Source organism: Carcharodon carcharias, chromosome 12 (assembly GCF_017639515.1).
Source record: "Carcharodon carcharias isolate sCarCar2 chromosome 12, sCarCar2.pri, whole genome shotgun sequence".
Taxonomy (NCBI): Eukaryota; Metazoa; Chordata; class Chondrichthyes; order Lamniformes; family Lamnidae; genus Carcharodon; species Carcharodon carcharias.
The window spans coordinates 75689946-75711337 of record NC_054478.1 but is presented as its reverse complement, the minus strand read 5'-3'; the positions used below and the strand labels follow the sequence as shown (position 1 = coordinate 75711337).

The 21392-nt window shown below is 42.2% G+C and overlaps 1 protein-coding gene across 2 annotated transcripts in view; it reads right to left on the bottom strand.

Annotated features, from left to right (window-relative positions):
• The window catches only part of kalrna (kalirin RhoGEF kinase a), a 1007899-nt gene that overhangs the window by 18039 nt on the left and 968468 nt on the right, over positions 1–21392 (bottom strand). For both annotated transcript variants that reach the window (XM_041200492.1, XM_041200491.1), the window contains 5 exons: positions 15922–15949; positions 15617–15779; positions 12014–12135; positions 10010–10141; positions 840–918 (listed from right to left, as the gene is read on the bottom strand). In XM_041200492.1, coding sequence (XP_041056426.1) covers positions 840–918; positions 10010–10141; positions 12014–12135; positions 15617–15779; positions 15922–15949 — 524 coding nt within the window. The remainder of the gene's footprint in view (positions 1–839; positions 919–10009; positions 10142–12013; positions 12136–15616; positions 15780–15921; positions 15950–21392) is intronic.

Here is a 21392-nt window from a genome sequence, read left to right as displayed (position 1 = left end):
GCAAAGCTTTGCTCCTCTACCCACTCCCCATGGCGCCTCATACCCTCCATGCCAAGCTATGGCACTTCCCAGCCTAATCACCCACTTTACACTCTGGGCAGAACCACTGAACCTTATATTAACAACAGGCTTTAACAGCTTTAAAAAAGTAATTCATTCATAACTTTCTACCTTCTGAAAAAAAAAACTTTTCACACAGCCCTCTAAAAGTGTCACTCGTCCAGACCCTTTAAAGTATCAATAGCAGAAACTGCAAGGAAATGACACCCTCTTTATTTTGTGTAATACACATTATGCAATTGATAGAATAGATCACAGAGCAAGAGCTATCAATTAAGCAACGTTTTCCCTGGAACGCAGCTATTTCAATGGACTATTGGATGTCTGGGCTCTCAGCCAAGCCCCATTGTGCATTTTTGGCTAAGAGTCATGAGTTAGCATGGTCAGGGCATGGGGAGTGTGTGGGATGTGAGGGCTAGAGCATTGTTCTGTCATTTTTACAACTGGGACGAAGTCATAGAGCACCGAGGTAAATGTTTAAACAGCCCTCCTTGACACTCAACTGCACTTGTGGCAGCCTCTGAACTGTTTCTGGGACCAGTGGGCCCAACTCCAGCTAGCACTCACCCACCTCCCCACCCCCACCCCCCACCCCCTCCCACTTCCCCGTACCTGCCCACCCAGGAATGAAAATCCCATCTTTGCTGGCACTTTCTCCCGAGGTGGGTGGGCTGAGCTGGGAAATTTCCCAACACTTGCTACCCGCCTCTAGGATGAAAATCCAGCCCAATGTATTGTCCAAATCTTTGAATCACCTTTGTAATCCAGATTTACACTACCTTCCAATTTCAAATAGTTCTGTGTAAGCAGATTCAAAGTTATCCTTCCATGGAATTCTCGAGTCATCACTTGTTGGCTCTGAGAAGAGATCAAAAGCAATTAGAAGGAACAGTTTATAAAAGGAAAATTGAGAGTCAGATTGATTCAGTTGTCTTAATAAAAAAAAATCAAAATAACAAAAGACACTGAGAGCAGTTATACCAATCACTGTGATGGTCCACTAGCTAATCTGGCCTACAAGTTAAACTCATCAGATAAACTGCTAGTTTAACTAGTTAATAGTTAGTTATTGGTCGGACAGTGAGGGTGATTGTAAGTTAGGGTTAGAAATTTACAATTATCTGAAAGTGGGCAAATAGTTTTTTAATTCAGTTCTCCCAACCCTTGCCTGACTTAGGCTCAGAGAGGTCTAATTTTACTAAAGGGAGATAAGGGATGAATCAAAAGTTGAGTTTTCATGAACTGAGAAAGCAATAATGATCCTCAGTGGAGGTTTGACAGACATTTCACCAGAATTTAGGTTTAGGTTCAATATGACTGAGTTCTCACATTCTTATTAACAAATCTCTTGTAACAGCTTCATTATTGAACCACCAACTTTGCACGTTGCAAAATTTCAGTGTCATATCTCGATAAGTGACCTTTCACATTTTTCAGACAAAAGTGTTCTGTGTATTTTTATTTTAAATCTTTTAATTTTACAAGTAAACATAAAGAACAGAAATTATAAAGCTTTCTAATCCTCGATAAATTAGAAATTCATTTTTCAGAATTGCTCTCAGTGAACATTTTCTTACACAGTTAGGTAATTAGAACTCAGTTGCACTTACCATTGCTGCAAGACAGTGTTACAAAATCAGATGGCTCACTTGGTGAGCTGATTCCCCAGGGATTACTTGCACTGACTCGGAACTGGTACTGACAGCCTGGAATCAGGTCCTCAATCACAAGGTAGGTGTCCAAAGTGGATGCTACTGATTGCTGCCATGCCAGTGTTCCTAAACATTGAAGGACTCCAATATTATTTTTTTCCATTTCAGTGCAAGTACTTGTCTTTTGTCAGCCATATTATTGTTTTCAATAAAAAAAGTCACAGCATCTAAACTAACATGGCAGGTACTTTGCTGACTAAACTGGGAAATTGTGAGAAATCACTGCCAAACATAAAAGGTAAAAAACTACTTACTTTGGCTTCTGCATTACAGTTTATGAATGGTCATATGTAAATTGTTATTTATATCATTAGCACATTCAGGCTATATGTTCAAAATGCAATGAAGATTTACATTGTCAGGGTATTAGGACACATGATCAAAAGAAAAATGGTAGATATAACCTTCAATCTGTTAACTTCGAATTGCAGGCACGCATTAACAAAGAACAGGTCTAATCTATCCACAAAACATTGATAAAATGTTACATACTATAACAAGGGTGAGAACACCCAGATTAACCCTTAGTTGAAATCTGGTACAATGGTTGACTGACAGATAATTTGAATCGAGAAATATCAACGAAATAGTGTAAAGAAATATCTTGATAGGTAAGATTCTGGAAATCATTCTGAAGTTGATATGTGGGGAAATACACAAGCTCCAATTTTTATAGCTACTACTATATGCACACTTTAAGGAAACCAACTACCTACGCCTAAGCTGTTTCAATAATGTACTCAGCGGTAACCTTGAGGAATATCATGAAAATTTGGCATAAGGGCTTAATGGTAATTAAACATACTAAATGTTCCATCTACATTAAAAAATCCTAGATCATGGCATATAAGTTAACCTTGAAACCTCTAAAAATCCTTCCAAAACTAGAACAAAAACAGAATTACCTGGAAAAACTCAGCAGGTCTGGCAGCATCGGCGGAGAAGAAAAGAGTTGACGTTTCGAGTCCTCATGACCCTTCAACAGAACTGGGTGAATCCATGGAGAGGGGTGAAATATAAGCTGGTTTAAGGTGGGGGGGGGGGGGGGGGGGGGGGCGGGGGGTGGAGGTGGGAGGGAAGAGAAGTGAGAAGTGGAGGGGGGTGGTGTGGTTGTAGGGACAAGCAAGCAGTGATAGGGCGGATAATCAAAAGATGTCACAGACAAAAGAACAAAAGAACACAGAGGTGTTGAAGTTGGTGATATTATCTAAACGAATGTGCTAATTAAGAATGGATGGTAGGGCACTCAAGGTACAGTTCTAGTGGGGGTGGGGGGGGGCATAAAAGATTTAAAAATAATGGAAATAGGTGGGAAAAGAAAAATCTATATAAATTATTGGAAAAAAACAAAAGGAAGGGGGAAAAAACAGAAAGGGGGTGGGGTTGGAGGAGGGAGTTCAAGATCTAAAGTTGTTGAATTCAATATTCAGTCCGGAAGTCTGTAAAGTGCCTAGTCAGAAGATGAGGAGCTGTTCCTCCAGTTTGCGTTGGGCTTCACTGGAACAATGCAGCAAGCCAAGGACAGACATGTAGGCAAGAGAGCAGGGTGGAGTGTTAAAATGACAAGCGACAGGGAGGTTTGGGTCATTCTTGCAGACAGACCGCAGGTGTTCTGCAAAGCGGTCGCCCAGTTTACGTTTGGTCTCTCCAATGAGACCGCATTGGCAGCAACGAATGCAGTAGACTAAGTTGGGGGAAATGCAAGTGAAATGCTGCTTCACTTGAAAGGAGTGTTTGGGCCCTTGGTCAGTGAGGAGAGAGGAAGTGAAGGGGCAGGTGTTGCATCTTTTGCGTGGGCATGGGGAGGTGCCATAGGTGGGGGTTGAGGAGTAGGGGGTGATGGAGGAGTGGACCAGGGTGTCGCGGAGGGAACGATCCCTACGGAAAGCCGCCGGTGGGGTGGGGGGGGGGCAGGGGGGGGGGGGCGAAGGGAAGATGTGTTTGGTGGTGGCATCATGCTGGAGTTGGCGGAAATGGCGGAGGATAATCCTTTGAATGCGGAGGCTGGTGGGGTGATTTGTTTTGGATTTCCAGCATCCATAGTTTTTTGTTTTTATCTCTTCCAAAACTGGAGGTGGGGATGGTTGACTTATACGTCAAGTATAAAATGTGAACTGCAGGTGCGGGTGTGGGTTTCACATTTTCAAATGTGAAATAAACAATAACACCAGTAATTCATATTGAATTAATGTTGTACGGTTTATTGAATGGATTAATCCTGCAACAATACCTTTAACCACAAGCAAAGTCAAATTCATTAGCCTGAATTTTCAGCTTGGTGGGCGTGATTGGTGGGTCCAGTAGCAGCCGGGAAACGGACTGCCGACTGCGATGAGACCTCGACTGCGATTTCATGCTGGCCGGCCAATTAACAGCCAGCCAGAGTGAAGCACGCACTGAAAAGCTCAGCGCTACCAGGTTGGGGGCAGGTGATGATGTTAACACAGGCACGAGTGAAGCTGACAGAAAGCTCCCTGAAGGCAGAGAGCTGCCTCAGGGAGCTGAAGACCCGAAACCCAGGAAATAACATTTTTTTAAAATTAGGGGCAGAATTTTTCTCCCACTGGGGGGTGGAAGTTTAGTAGCAGGCGCGTGGAGGCATGCCTCCGATTGGCACCCCCGATTGGGGCATGCTGCCATTTTATGTGGGCGGGCTATACGCTCCCTGTGAAGGCCGGGGGGGGGATTCCCTGAGCCGAGAGTGCATTCTTTCGTGCATGCGCATGAAAGAAGGCACTCATCTCCCTGAGGCTAAATGCTGCCTCAGGGAGATCAGCTCCACAATAAAAAATCTTAAAAATCGAAAAAAAAATTCCCTGACATGTGCCCTCATGTGATACTGTCCATCACTTTCAAACACACTTTTATTACATTTTTAAAAACCTACATGAAACCTCATCCTGCCCGTGGATGAGGTTTCATCCTTTTTCTAATGCCCGCCAGGGCTCCCGGCCTGCCCGCCAACCTTAAGGTTGGACAGGCAGGTCCACTAATTACTTTAATGATTTTGTCAATGGCCTCAAATGGCCACTGACAGGTCGGCAGGCGCACAGCTGACTCTGCTGAGCCCCCGCCTACCTGAAAATTAAAATGGGGCGGGGTGATGTTGGGAGTTTGCCGGATGGGAAATCCTGGCCTAGGAAAAAAATATCCAAGCCACACAACCAGGCAACTGAACATACAGAGTACAAATGTGGTGTCCACAGTTTTCTACGTTGATTTTATTTAATAACTGAAACCTTATCCCACCCTTGGATGAGGTTTACTTAAAAATGTAAAAGCCACCTGGCCGATTCCCTTGTCCACCAACCGGAAGGTTGGATGGGCTACATGAAATGACAGACAATTGCACTGCTTAATTGATCTTTTAATCGTTGGCGGGTACGCTTCCAACTTTTGCGCGTGCCCGCTGACTGAAATATCACGTGAACACGCCTGCCCATCAGCATAAAATTCAGGTCAGTGTCTTCAGCATTTGATGCAAAGAGTTTATCAATCTCATTCCAAGTCACTTTGGCCATATCATCGTAAGGATCAGATGTGGTGCTTTTAGTTTCAGAATCATTCATCCTCAGCAAATCATCTTCATCTTCATCCATTGAATTGGATTGTCTGCATTTTTTGAATGATGTGATGACACTTTGTGCACTAGTAGTTTCCCATGATTTGTTGACAAAACCACACAAAACATCAAGTGAGGCACCTTGCATATTTCCACTCTTTGTAAAGGATTTTTATCTGTCAACCATCCATTTATTCCACTCGGAGCAAACATGATCCTTGAACGTCGTGTTGAGATACACATCCAAAGGCTAATGCCTACAGATGTTAGAGCCCCAAGTATAACTGCAATTTAGGTGTTATTTCTTCACAGGTGCCTCTTGATCTTATCAGTTATATGGGATCTGAAGATGCCCCACACTAAAAAGCTGCATTCTTTACATAGGCTGCCAGGATGCCTATTCCACATATATCAATTCACATCTTCACTCCATCCTCATCCATCCAACTGTTGTCATGGACATGCACAAAAACTCTTGCAGGGAGCTTGATTTTCAGCATGGTTTTATATTTGAAAATTACCATAGTCTTTAAATTCGCTCCATCAGCCATACATTTTGTGCATCTTGTCTTCTCATGTCCTGTGGTTTTCATTAGAACTGTTTTTGAACCTTTCCACTCCACTTAGGTTGCTGGACATATCGAAATTTATGGGTGTTTCATCCATGTTGCTGAAGTAGCTAATTGGGTACTTATGTTTTTTGCTGTTATCTGATGATGAACTGCTGGAAGCTGGTAATTTTGGCAGAGGTCTTTTTGTAATCTGAGCAATCTTGGTCTTCTGCTGCCATATGAGACATATTTGTTCCATAAAGCGGCTACACAAACTAATTGTTGCTCTGAAATCTTTAGGCTCAGGGTTTGACTTGGCCCATTTAAGTGTGTATTGCATTTCTGGTGATGATGTAACCATTCTGATGATTTCTGAGTACCCATTCCGATACATGCTTCTCAAGGTTAGGCCAGTGGCTGGCACTGTTTTCATGGCGCATTTGGTTTTGGGCTTTTCTTCAGGGCAGATTCCATCTTCTTCCATTCTCTCACGCCGTTTCTCACTAACTCTGAATACCCTCACTGCAGCACAGTTATTTGATGAGTTAGCAAATGCTATAACTTTTAGCTTGAAACGAGCTTCATACTTTATTTGTTTTGTTGGAAGACTCATTTCTCTTCGTCATTCTCCATGAGCGGTCTGCATTGTGCGGGATGTCATAAACTCCCGAGTATCTTCGCAATACAGCCCACATGCTTGCTCGATTCCTTATGCCCAGTTAAAAGGTACCAGTAAGTAAAACATGCATTTGTGGGGTGGAAAATGGAAGAATAGCATGTTGAGGTTGAAAAGGGGGGTTGATTATACGCCGAGCATATGCAAAAACATGAATTTTGGGGCTGGAAAAATGGGGTTTATATGCTGGGCCGACTTATACACCATGATCTATGATAAGCATTAAAATGTAACACACTGAGCAGAATCACTTAAGAGCACAGAGGGAAGCTATTTCGCTAATTGCATCAGTGCCTGTGCTGGCTCTTCACCCCCTTCTGTCTAATCTAATCTAAATCCTCTGCCCTTTCCTCACATTATTTTATATTCTTTATTTTCAAATACTCATCTGGTTCATTTTAGAAATGATATTATAGATCCTGTAATTCCAGACGATGCATTATGCCCATTTGTGTTGATGAATCACATTGTTACATCATCATTGTGTCTGCACTGGTTCTCTGAATGAACAATGCCTCTAGTGCCATTCCTCTGCCCTCTCCCCATAACCCTGCATATTCTTCCTTTCCAGATAATAATCCAATTCCCTCTTGAGTGCTTCAATTGAACCTGCCTCCACTACAGTCTCAGACAATGCATGCCAGCTGCTGCATGAAAAAGTTTCTCCACATGTCTCCATTGCCTCGTTTGCCAATTACCTTATATCTGTTCTCTCATTCGATCCTTCCACCAAAAGGAATAGTTTTTCCCTATCTACTATTTCCAGATGCCTCGTAATTTTGAATACCTCTATCAAATCTCCTCTCAACTTTCTCTTCTCCATGGAAAACAGTCCCAACTTCTTCAATCTATCTATATAACCAAAGTTCCTCATCCTTGGAACCATTCTCGTGAATCTTTTCTACACAATCTCCAATGCCTTCACATTTTTCCTACAGTGTGGCACCAAGAACTGAATGCAATACTCTAGTTAAGGCAGAACCAGTGTTTTATACAAGTTTAACATAACCTTGTACTCCATGCCCCTATTAATTGCTTATAGGCCCACAAGAGTTTTGATTGCAGTTGTCAATGCTCCACAAGGATTAATCTTATAACATTTTCTGGTTCAGGGGCCTTTACCCATTCATTGGAGAATCCATGGACAGAATTTAATGCCCTCCTCGGTGGCGAGTTTGGTTGAGGGGTTGTCACTTAATCAGGTGGGAGGGTGATGGGTGGGGACCCCGCTGCCTTCTGCCTCCACCCGAATTAAGTCTATGGTGGGAAGACGCATGGACAGCCACCATGCCTCATGTAAACTGAGGCCCTTAAGGGCCTCATCCTGCTGGTATTAACAGGTGCAAGTAGGTGGTTCATCATGCGGGGAGCATGACAAGCAAGCCTGTGCGGGGTTACTTATGAGCTCCCTGGGTGGGGGGGGTATCCCTCATTCAAAGGCGAGGAATCCGGCATCAAGGAGGAGCGGGCCTGCTGAGATCCACACCCTTGCCCTTGCTGCCAATCCCCCTTCCCCTGAGATCTACACTCCACTCCCACCATCACTCACCTGTGGCCTGGGATCCAGCGACTATACTCAGCTTCAAGTGGATGTTGTACTGGTAATAGCCACTGCCTCCATGGTGGTGCTGCCGCTCAAAAGAGCTGTCAGCCGCTGATTGGCTGGTGGGACTTCCCGTCCAGTTAAGTGCCTGAATGGCATTTAATTTGGCGGGCCTTCCCTAAAAGAGATGACATGGTGCTCTCACCAGCTCTCCAGCCAGCAGGCAAGCTCCTGTTGCCCCCATTAAATACTGTTGCATTGGTGCAAACTCCTTGGAAAATGGGTGTAGTATTTTGGGGGTGCTTTGAAATTAGAGTGTAGCCTTTAAGAAAGCCAATTCAGACTGAAAATTGCATCAGCTTTCTTGGGAAGCAGCAGATAAGTAGCAAAGTGTTTCAATTGCTCTGTTCACTCTCCCCTAATAGCACTTGATGGCTCCTGTTTGAAGGGGAGTGGGCACCAGGATGAAACATTAGAGAGTAGAAATAGGAGCACAGAAGGCTGAGAGAGAGAAATACCACAAGCAAAAAGAATATTTCATAAATAAGGATCAAACAGGTCAACTGCAAAATAGTCTATGATTAGTGTGGATTGCATGTATGTAAATGCACAGAGCATCATAAATAAGGTGGGTGAGCTGTGGCACAAGTTGCCACTTGGAACTATGAAATAGTGGAACAAAGAAAGACCTGGGTCAAAGAAGGGGAGGATTGGGAACTTAATTTTCCTGGCTACAAGGTATTCAGGAAAGATAGGAAAAAAAGAAAAGGACCCAGGGTGTGGGGTGTGGGGGATGGGACTGGTAGTATTGATTGAATAAACCATTATAACATTGGAGGGGATGATGTCGAGGGGGAAAATCAAAATCTCTTTGCTTAGAATTATGGACAATAGAGGAGCTATTATGCTATTGACATATAATTTAGGCTACCAAATAATGGGAAGGAGATAGAGGAGAAAGGTTGCAAGCAAAAATTTAGTGATAATAGAGGATTTCAATTACACCAATATAAACCAGAATAATAACAGCATAGAGGGGAGAGTAGAAGTAACTCCAAAGTTTAAATTAGGAGGATTGTTTAAATAAGCGACATTTGCGTTTACTGGAATTTAAAAAGGTTAAGGGGTGATTGGATTGAAATTTTTAAGATATTAAGGAGAAAGTATTTCTGCTGGCTGGGGAGTCTAGAAGGGGACATAGGCTCAAAATTAGAGACAGGTCTTTCAGCAGTGAAATTAGGAAACATTTCTACACACAAAAGGTGGTAGAATTTTGAAATTCTCTTCCACCAATGGCAATTGATGCTCAATCAATTGTTAATCTTAAATCTGAAATTGTTAAATTACTATGAACCAAAGATATTAAGGGATGTGGGGCAAAGGCACGTATGATGTATTCTCCATGGCAACACCTCTACCAATTAGTGCCCAACTGCCAACCAATCAGCACTCTCTTCTCATGCAACATAAATTGTTGTTCCCTTTACAATTGGTAATCTTGTGTAAATGTCCTGATGAGTGCAAGACAACTCTTTTTTTTTAGCAATAAAAGCAAGTAGATGGAGTTAAGTTGCAGATCTCATTGAATGGTGAAACAGGCTTGAGGGGCTGAATGGCCTACTGTTTTTCCCATGCTCCTGTTCCTATGTTCCTGAATTCCTTATTAGAATAATTAGTGGTGGAAACATTTTTCAAGTTTTTTTCTTTTTATTTTAGTTAATATGCTTTTGAAATGAGTTAAAATGCGGTGGACTGCTAGTAAATTGAGATTAACAGAAAAGATACTTCTACACTTCTTGCAAGTAAATGGGAGGAACTGGGGATAGGACACTATACAATCAGATTGTTTAGAAAATGATGTTGAAATGCAATGTTCTGGATAAAATGCATTCTGTTATGGATTACCTTCTTCTCTGTATTCAACAGTATAACTGGAAATGGTGCAGTTTCCTGTACTTGCTGGAGGTAACCATCTCAGAATAACAGAGCTATTGCTTCGCTCCTGAGCTATAGGCCGGCCTGGGGCTGCTGGTACACCTGAAAATGGGGAGAAAAATCAACAGAGCAGATACAGACCAAGAAATCATAACTAAAATTGAGTGCTTGCTAGAATAGAAATTAGTTTCAGCACTTGAGGAAAGTATGAGGGAGTCAACAGTTCTAAATGATTTAATGAATTGCTTTTTGAAGTGGCCTGCTGTAACACATTTGTAATAACACTGAGGCAACCATTTTCCTCTTTGCATGATATTTGAGTGCTAAACCTAGAATACTTATTATGGCTTTAGAAATATCACTGCCAGCATTTGCTTGACTGCATTATTAACAATTTGCCTGCCTTCTATCTATTCCATAGTAACTTGGAGTTAAAATCCTGCTTCTCCATTAATGGAAAGGAATTATAAACCCATATTATGTTTTGGTGAAGCATTATTAAGACAACGCCTTTTAACTGTGATGCAAGGGTAATGTCATTCTGTGCACAATATAACACGAGGATCATGTGAAAGTTTGATGGCCATTTGAAAATAGAACTGGGAAAAGTGCACGAAAAATACTGGAAAAACTCAGCAAGTCAGGCAGCAGCTGTATTGACCGCAAACGTTAACTCTGTTTCTCTACACAGATGCTGCCTGATCTGCTGAGCTTTTCCAGCACTTTTTGTTATTTCAGATTTCCAGCAAGCGCAGTATTTTGCTTTGTAGTAGTGGGGAAAAAGCATACTAGCAAGTGACTTATTATTGTTGGAGGGGTAGGAAAATTTAAAGGGTCGTTTCTTGTTCCAGTAGGTTTAAGTGATTTTTTTTGCTCCAACTCAATTTCAACAGAAATTAGATTAATGGCCTGAATCTTTAAATTGGCGTGCAGGGGCAGGCCCCTCTCGCCGACACATAAAATGATGCGCGGTGACGTGGAGCATGCATCCCGACGTCATCGCGCATCATTCCGATCTTCAATTCGGCGGGCTATTAAGGCCATTTAACAGCTTGTTAAACTAATTGTCTGGACTGCCCCTCCAACCTTAAGGTTGGCAGGCAGGCGAAGAGCCCAGGCGGCCTTCGCATTTATCATGAAACCTCATCCCGGGCGGAATAAGGTTTCATGAAGGGTTTATAAATCAAATTAATGTTTTTATTGAAATTCTTTGACATGTGCGAGCTCATGTAACACTGTTACATGAGGGGACATGTTCAAATAATTTTTTAAAAATCTTTCTTTCAGATTTTCACAGTGACATTAAATTCCTTGAGGCAGTTCCGTGCCTCAGGGAGATTTCTGCGTTCTTTCGCGTGCATGCATGAAATAGTACAGGCCCTGACTATCCCTCCTCCCCCCGCTCACACAGGAAGTGCTCAGTGCTTCCAGGTGTGCATCACGCTGGGCGGGCCTTAATTGGCCCACCCATGTAAAATGGCGATGCGCAGCCTATTGCGGGCAGCGATCGGCTGCACGCCTGCCCATGCCCATTCCTGGTCAGCACCCCCAATGGGGAGAAAATTCTCCCCAGTGTTTCTGTTAGAGTACACAGCATGATCTTGGAAGCCTTCCCTTTACTATTTTGTTCATTATACTGACTAAATCTTGATTGATAAATTACAAGAATATTGTAAAGAAAAATAATTGGTTCATTGTTTTTGTGCTGGCTTTAGCTCTTCGTAATCACAGATTTGAGACTCAATCCAATCTAACCTCACTCTCCAGTGACTGTTTCCAAATGCAAATCAGACTTGAGCTGCCAACATTTTCTACTATGTAAAACAGTCATTTAACTGTCAATTGGCCAAATATCAGAGCAATGCTACTTAGTTAATATCCCAAACAGGAGGTTCAAAAATAGTGAGTGATTTGAAGGAGAAAATGTTTGTCAAGAAGTTAGTTACAGAAAATGATTTGAAAAGATTTAGTTACCCTGCACTTTGATTGTAGCTGAAGATGATGTTGATCCTATTTCATTCACTGCCAGGCAGCTGTATATTCCACTGTCTTGAGGCATGATATTGCAAATTTTAAGCATGACCTCTCCAGAGTCACTATAAAAATGAAATTAAAAATGTAATCTTTTAGTGACAGGAAAGCTGACAAATTTGCATAAGCAGTTTAATAAATTCTGTTAATCTATATTTGCTGAATCTCATACCCATAAAAGGATTTTCAATTCAAACAAAATGCAGCTGTTCAGATCATCCATTTTGTCCACACACCATGTACAATTATTGTATTACGATTCAACTCAACTTAATTCATTTGTTGAAAAAAATGAATAAATGCTTACATTTCCTAGAAAGATAAAGCTTTGTGTTTATTTTGTAGATCTTCAGATGATTTAACAAAACTCCAGGATACCAACTGAACATTATCAATCTGTACTATGCAATCTAATCAGTTAGGTTGGCAGGTTGTGTGGGGCAGGGGGTGGAAATGAGATTTGTTTGGATCTCATTTGAAGTAAGTAAGCAATTTCTATGTTTAATATCTAAATTCAAACATGTTAACTGGGTGGGTAGGCAGTTAAAATCACTCAGATTAATTATCCATCCTGGAGCCACTGGGAGCCAACTGACTGGGAGTTTTGATTGTTCTCATGAGCGGGTGCCAAGGACATCCTTTCAAAATCCTGACATCCAATCCTGCCACTTACCTGAGGTCAGCGGACAGCCTCTGGGCTGTGTGATTTTCCACCACTTCTCACCAACCTCCCTACCAGAACATGATGTCAAGAAACCGATTTTTGGCCTTTCTGCCGTATTGTCCGCTTACACCTGTGACGCTTGACACCAGCAGGCATGGAAAATTCCGCCCTCAAAGTTAGGTTGAGACTGCAGTGTGATACAAATTTGGCTTACTGCAGGACACCTAATATTCTATAATGTTTGTTGCAGTGTCTGTAAACTTAAGACTATCCAAAGCTCTGCTGCCTGTGTCCTAATACGGACCAAGTCCCATACACCCATCACCCCTGTGCTCGCTGACCCGACACTGGCTCCTGGATAAATAACACTTTGATTTTAACATTCTCATCCTTGTTTTCAAATCCCTCTTTTGCCTCACCCCTCCAATTCCACCTCTTGATTTTTTTTTGGGAAAAATATACTTTATTCATAAAATATCCGAAAGAACATTACAAAACATTACTGAATGGCCATCTCAAAAAGTGCCATCTTAGTCAACTTTTACACATGGATCACGAGGTGCTTCAATACAATCAATGAATATTACAGTCATTTCAATATGATCATTACAGACAGTCAGACAGTGCAATGGTATTGGAGTTATCGACATATATCATGTTGCACTCTGAGGTGCCTCAATTCAATTATGATACATTTAGTATTCACTACGTACATTTATTGTGAGTCATACAGCCCGAGAGGTCTATACAATTCCCAACCCCTCAGTGCACTACGGGAGAAAGGTCTTAGACAGCGACCTTTCCTCATTGCGCCTTTGTGACGGCTGCCCCAAGTTTTAGTACGTCCCTCAGCACGTAGTACTTGACCTTGGAATGTGCCAGTCTGCAACATTCAGTCGGGAACAACTCTGGCCTCCTGATATTAATTGCTCCACCATTAGTGGCTTCAGCTGCCAAGTTCCTAAGCTCTGGAATTTCTACCCTAAACCTCTCTTTCCTCCTTTAAGTCGCTCTTTAAACCTTCCTTTTTGACCAAGCTTTTCATCATCTGCCCTAACATCTCCTATATGGCTTGGTGTTATATTTTGTTTTATAATGCCCATGTGAAACAATTTAGGACATTTCATAACACTAGGTGCTATATAAATACAAGCTGTTATTGTTCAGTATGCAAAAGCACAAATAGTAGCAATGAAATTTAGAAATTCCTGAAGGAAGATTTCAAAGCTAGTGGAACTGAACATCTTTTCCATGGCAACATGCCTCACCTCCCAGTGCCTAACTTGTTGCATTAATTGGCATGCTGCAGCCTACTATAATTGTCGTGATTCTCAGTATGATTTTGTTTTTACTTCATTAAAATTCATAATTATTCTAACTGTTTTATTTCCAAACCTTGACAATGCCACAAATTAAACCAAATGATGTATTCATATCAGGCTTTTAAAAAAACTGCTACAACCAATATTGATGAAATCTTCATATAAAACAACAATTAGACATGCCCCAGGAAGTTAATTTGAGGAAACTACGGTTTATAGAAATTACATTTTAGCAGCTTATGGGTTTAGATATAATTCATTTTGGGACACATATGTAATGAACATATCTGCAATAAATTCTGAAAATTAGTAGTTTATTTTCATTTTAATTTGCCTCAATTGTATGTGTGATAAATAATGGGACTAGAGGTTGTCTGATTCTCTTGCCCTTCAATATATGAAGTTCTGACAGGTTCCATTCCTATCTATCTGATTGGTCTACACTGTCAACTTCCAATGCCTGCATTTTTCTTTGTAAAATGCTAACAAGCTGATGCATTGGTTGAAAACTTGATTTCAGTGTCAAAAGTTGACAGTTGGCATTATTGCACTTTAGTGTGTAAGGATTGAGGTGGCTGTCACAAGGCGAAAGGGTAGATTTGCTGTAGGTTCTAGTACTTTTGCTATTGCAAGGCAGCCTGGGTCTGCTTTCTGGTATTTGTGCAGATGTTACGGGCGAAGGATAGCACAGTTCAAACTTGTTGATACCCTAAGAGACATTGCGTCAGTGAGATCAGAGGAACTCTAATAGAATGGGCATTTGTGCAATTTGGAGTTTGGCTGAAACTTGTTTTTCTAAATAATCTCAAATGAAGTCTTGGATGACAAATAAAGATTTGTGGGAGAAAATAGAGGCCCTTGAAATGTAGATGCTAAAAATTCCATATACAGACCATAAGACAAATGAAGAGGTGTTTGAAATTGCAAGAACAAAAAGAACTCTAAAAGTGACATCCAGAAAAGAAAATGTCGGTGCAATAAACTTGGTGTACCAGGCAGGTTTCTTGTTAGAAACAGTTAACTTTATTTACAGAGCTCTTGAAGAAGCTAAATGCTTGAACCAGGTCCACGATTAGAAAGCTCTGCCCCTAAGATTACCCGCACTTAGGGCTGATTTGTCAGTACAATCACATGATCCCTAAAACAGTATGAAGGGTTTTACATACAATCACTACAGTCAGTATTTCAGCCATTTGATCAGAGCTAAAAAGCTACAGAGATCTCTTCTAGAGGGAAAAGTAGAGGACAGCGGAAAGAGGAGTTGACTTAGGAATCACAGAGGGGTTGTGGACGAGCTACACTGGATGTGTGAGGGTGGTGCAAGTTAGACGAGCGTGACATACCATGATTACAGATCTCCTGGCAGAAATAGCTACAAGCAGGACAGCAGGAGGACAGGAATTAAGTCAGTCTTACTTGCTCTAATTTTTTTCTGAAGCTTTGATGAATAAGAAAAGACTGAAACCGCTTCAGTAGACACACATTCACTTTCTGCACAGAAAAATGTTTTTACTTCTGAAATTGTGCTCCATTTTGTGGAGATCTAGCCGATGAGCTTACCTGAATGATAGAGTGCATCGAGTGTCATTGACAAGAACATTTTGATCTGGTCCTTTCCAGCTAACAGTAGGTTTTGGTCGCCCACATACTTTACATCGCAATATGACTGTTTCACCAATAGCACATGTCAAATCAGCCAAGGGGATGAGAAATTCAGGTGGCACTGTATGAAAAGAAAGATTAATGTCAGTGAAAATAAAATCTATGATGTAAACCATGTAAAATGTACAAATTGTCAACAGTTAACCTGAATTTTAATAGTGCTTAAACTTCAGCACTGAGGTTGTAATGAAAGATAAACTTACCTTCATGAATAAAATTTGGATTTAGCAACTGTGAAAAAAGTCAAAATTTGTAGTCAGTAAATTATTTTACATGGAACTTTTTCCAAAGATTTGTCACTCAAATATATGAATAGGTTGTTGGCATGACAAGAGTATTTTAGACAGACATCTAAACATAAAACACTTACTCTATAGTGTGATACATGCACCTCAATCTTAAGTCATCTCGATCTGGCAGACTGCCTGGAACGCCCTCCCAAAGCTGGGTGGGTCCTCTTTAAGCATGCATATTGGTATCTGACAAAGTTAGAAGGGACTGTTCTGCCATTTTAACCTGAAGGGAAGTAGGGAAGTACTGGAAGCCCAAAACTGCCAGAAACAGAAGAAGTTCAATAAGCTTGATTGATTTTTGTTTCCATATAAAGCCGATGAAGCTTCAATGATTCTCCAGGCCCTACAACGAAACTTTTAGCCTTCCTAACCCCAGGCTTCCCATCTCCCCAAACTTGCATGCACTATTTTGATATGACAAATGCATCCTCACAACCTTTCACCTTACACACTAGCACACTTCCTTTCTTCTTGCAGGACAAGCTGCACAAACAGCAGGAAGCATGCACAGATGGGTGGATGGAAACCAGTTATCAGGATGACTAAATGCCTGCTCCCCTGCCAGCCTCTTAAAAGAGGTTGGTGCAAGATAGTCACCTAGGCCATCTCAAGTGCTCTTAGTGGAGGTTCAACAGCCTTCCATTTCCCATGGCATAGGCACTGGGGAAGCACCATATAGGAACATCAGAATAAGAAATGATTGCTAGCACAGTTTCAAACTTCACCAGATTTAACCCTTAAATGATTGGTTATGAACCACTTTGTTGCTATACAATTTCATTGCTTTGTTGTTGGTTGCAGCATGCCTACTGCTGGCAGTCCAACACCTAAGAATGCATACAATTTTATGGCGTTCATCTGGTGGATGTATGGACTTGCCTGATGGTATGGAGGACTGCTGATGCGTGATACGGGAGGGATAATTCAACAAAACTGTCTGTTATTTGCTGCCATGGAGCTCTGGTAACTAATAGTATTGCTGATGCTTGTTCTTCCTCTTCATTCTTGATCATCTTCCTACTCTCACTTCTCCCTCTTCAGGTGACTCCAAGGATTGCTCCCTTTCTAAGGTGAACTTATGTGCCATGCAACTTAACACCATGATTCTGAGGTTCTCTCAGAGCTATATTGCAGAATGCATTCAGACATATTCAGGTAGCCCAATCCATGTATCAAGTTACTATTTGCTCAATCAGAGCTATTGTGGACACATGACTCTGAATGTAAAGCTCCTCAGCATTTCTGCTTAGGTTCCTGATTGGATTTAAGAGCCATTTAACAAGGGATACATTTTCTTCCCAACAGTATTGCAGATATTATTGCCCTTTGGAAGGCCAGAGTTTCATGTCTCATTATTCTGTGGCTGTGTAGCATTGCAAATTCTTTTCTATACTTTTCAACAATAGACAGATTTGCATAGAAATGAATGTCACATTTTGTTTAAAGTACTGGTTTGATTACTTTCTAACTTTTTTTCTTAGCATTCTACCTTCATAAATAATCATTAAACTAAGTATCATTTTCGCTGTTCTATGAATGTGTAGTTGCTACACAGCCATGGAATAATGAGACATGAAACTAGCCTTCCAAAGGACAGTAATATTTGAAATACATGTGTTGACCTGGCTCAAACTACCTCCCCCTTTCTACTTTGAATCTCCGTTAGCCACACGTCGTCCATTATGGAAGGCATTTATCCATTTCCAGACTTCTGCCAAAGGTGTGTACCAGAAGGTTGGCAAGGGTGACCTCAGGTGACAATGGGATGAATTCAACCAGGATTCCCTCACTTGTACCATTTTACAAATTTTCCTATTCCTCTCTATAATTCAGAACGTTCAATAGAAGGAAAAATAGAAGAAAACCTGGACATTGTAATCCCATAAAATTATTATAACAGACAATAATTTTAATCAATGATTATTTAAAAATTCTATTTTCATACCTCCTGAGAATAATATTGTGTTAATTTTATTTTATGCAGCCTTTTGATTTTAGGACTTTAATTTGGACATTATGGTATGTCAAGCTTAATATTAAAATACAAAACTGAATTTGAGGATGCTGCTTTTCTTTCAATGAATTTAACGGGATTTTGGAAATTTACTGACTTTAAAAATCTTTGCTAAATCCCTTTTTGCATTTTCAATGTTTCCATAAATCTATTTGTGCAGGCTTTAATTACCATTGCAGGCTTTAATTATCATTAATACTGGGTGAAATTGAATGTAACAAATGCCCCTCAATGATACATTTATGTCTCTTCATACTGATGATGATTTTGATAGGGTGAAGGTATCACATTCTCTCAAAACAAAGGGAGATTTAGGTTGAAAAGTGAGTTAAAACATATGTCAGCACTTTTGCATGTACCAGAACTATCTGTGCTAAAATTTATCTTCAATTAGCATTTTATGTATATTGTTTAAAATGACACGCTTGGCTTGAAATCTTTATCTTTTACTTATTGTATTTGAAAGGTTGAGTATAAATTAAACATATGTAAAAGTGACCAAAGTAAATAGTTCAATTTTGTGGCAAAACCTCAAAAGGAATGAATTTCTACATTCTTCCACTTGGCTGCCATACCTTCCGTGGAAGAGCAAAAAATCAGCGTAAATGGCACATGGAAATCCTCCCACAGATTTTTAATAAAATGATAAAGGCCGTTCTACTTTAAGCTTCAATACTTAGGCATGGATTGGATAATGGTCTGACTGCGTACTCCACAATCAGTAAATTCTTTGTGCTATACATGTGAAATAGCAAGGGACAAATCATGTGTGCCTGCTGTCGCTGGGCATCCTGGTAGGCGAAAGCAGACAATATGGCGGGAAGGCCAAAAACTGGTTTCACGCCATCATGGAACATGTTTGCAATCGTTCACTCTGCCTGTCAATGATGGGCCGCGTTTCCTGCCTCCAGATGTCGGGAACTTCATTATAATACATCTGCATATCAATATAAGTCCAGCTCGCCGGAATCACCCCCTGACGCTGGATCATCCAAGAGGCATGATTGCAAGCCAATGTGTTTCACAACAACATTTATCAGGTGTGCACCTGGCAAGCTGCACTTCGAGGGGAACTCAGAGGGGAGTGCACAATAACGTTGTGCAGCGTTCGTGAGGGGTTGCCTGTTGGACTTCAAGGGCGAGGGCACAGACAAGTCGAATTTTTTTGGCTGGCTGACAAGTGTGGTGCCGGGGCAACAGCAGCACTCTGGTTGAGGCGAGGTGAGGAGAGTGGGGGCAAGGCTGCACTCTGGTTGATGGTATTGCACAAGCAATTGCCGTTTGGGGGGGGGGGGGGAGCGGCCATGCATTAGGGAAACCTTGTATAAAGTGACCATTCCTCCGTAGCTGAGACAGTTCAGAAGCAGCCACATTGATATGCATGGATTTGGGCCTCTAGGTTATCAGCCCACTCAAGCAACACAGAGGCCTGAAATTGCCACCAAATGCACCAGAGCTTTTTGCCCCTCAGGCACAGACTGCAAACTAATGAATGTTTTAGTGGACTGCAGAACAATTGGATGACTGCGCATGTTGTACCATCTCCTTGCTAAAGCTGGCCATGGAGCAGTCACTGATGGAGGTGCTCAGAGCCCCTTGCAAAGTCATCATTTAGGTTTGGTCTAGTCTCCCCCATGGTTGGACCAGTCTCTCTCTTGCAGTGTGGGTTTGGAGAATGACTGCACCTGAGCTGAGAGCACAGCATGCAGTCCAGTGGGCGAAGCTGCTGCCAATCGGTCAGGTAGAGTGGGGAGGAGTTGGATGGGGTTTCAAGCAGCCATGCAGCGCACTAAACTCTGGCCATCCAAATGGTTGCCAGCACTCTTCAGGATGTGTTAAGGGTCTTTCAGGCTTAACTAAGAGAGGTTCTTAGAACACACAAGCTACCTCACGCATCTCTCTCTTTCGTCCTGTAGGAGTACATCAGGACCATGGAGCCTGGTGACCTAGCTGTATGCCTCATGGTTTACAGAGAGTGGAGACAAAGGAGAAGAGAGCGATGGAGGCGTCTGACTACGCAGAAGGAGGAGCAGCACCCTCAGGAAGAATGGGCAGCTGGAGCTCCCACACACGATGCTGATGAGCCACAGTGAGTTGTCACTGTTCAACACCTAGCTAGACCCAAGGTCTTTAGACGCCGCCTTTCATTCCTGCAGGTGACCGAGAACTAGTGTCACCGAAGAGTCCGCAAGTTTAGGGAACTAGTCGGTCACATCTGCCAGCTGCTGGAGGATTTGGCACCTTGGGAACATGGAGGATATCCATTGCCAGTGGCCTTGAAAGTGAGTGCAATGCTCAATTTGTATGCTAGTGGCTCCTTTCAGGGCTCCATACGTGACTGCTGTGGGATATCGCAACAAGCACCATCAAGGTGCAGGTTTCACTAATGTGTCCAGTTAGGTCACCAGGATCCATGATCCTCACGTGATCCTCCTGCAGCATGAAAGAAATAGAGACATGGTTTTCATGGTTGTACTCAGCACTTTTCCTGGCCCTGTGTGACTGTTTCCAGGGAGTGTGCATGGTGCCTACGTCCTGAGTCACTCGCAGATCCCTGCAATCTTCCATGGCCCACAGAGGCTGCGGGGTTGGCTCCCTGGGGATAAGGGCTACCCGCAGAGGCCGTGCTCATGATGACTATGCAGCGGCCTCAGACTGCAGCGGAGCGATGCTATAATGAGGCTCATGCAGCAGCTCGCAACATGGTGGAGCAGACCATCAGGATGCTGAAGATGCGGTTCCGGTGCCTGGACCAGTCTGGTGGAGCCCTGTAATACAGTCCGCAGAGGGTGTCACGCATCATCGTCGTCTGCTGCGCCCTTTACAACCTGGAACTCCATCGGGGAGACAAGCTGGCTGAGGAGGAGATGGAGGAGCTGGAGGTCTCCTCGGATGAGGAAGACACCGACAGGGATAAGGGCGAGGGGGTCCTCAGTGGTGACGATGACAGGGATGAGGCTCTTGCACTGGCTAGATGAGGCAGGCGTGCTCGGGCGACCCTCATAACTGCTAGCTTTGCAGAGGATGATGACAACATGCAGTGAGGTGTCCCCATAGATCCTCACATCACAGTTGTGAAAGTTTGACTCCAGTCTGGCTTATGGCAACACAGCACAGCTTAGGGTCTTGGTAGCTGAAAGCACGCCTGCCACGGGTGGAGTGATTAAAATTGAGGATGCTCAAGAAGCTAGGATTACAGGATTGCGGATATCTCAGATGGTTGTAGGAATGGAAGATGCTACAGAGATAAGAAAGGGCAAAGTTAAGGAGGGATTTGAAAAAAGCTGGAGAATTTTAAAATCAAGGAACAAATATAGCTCAGCAAGCATAGGTGTGATGGGTGAATGGGGATGCTGAGAGTTAGGGC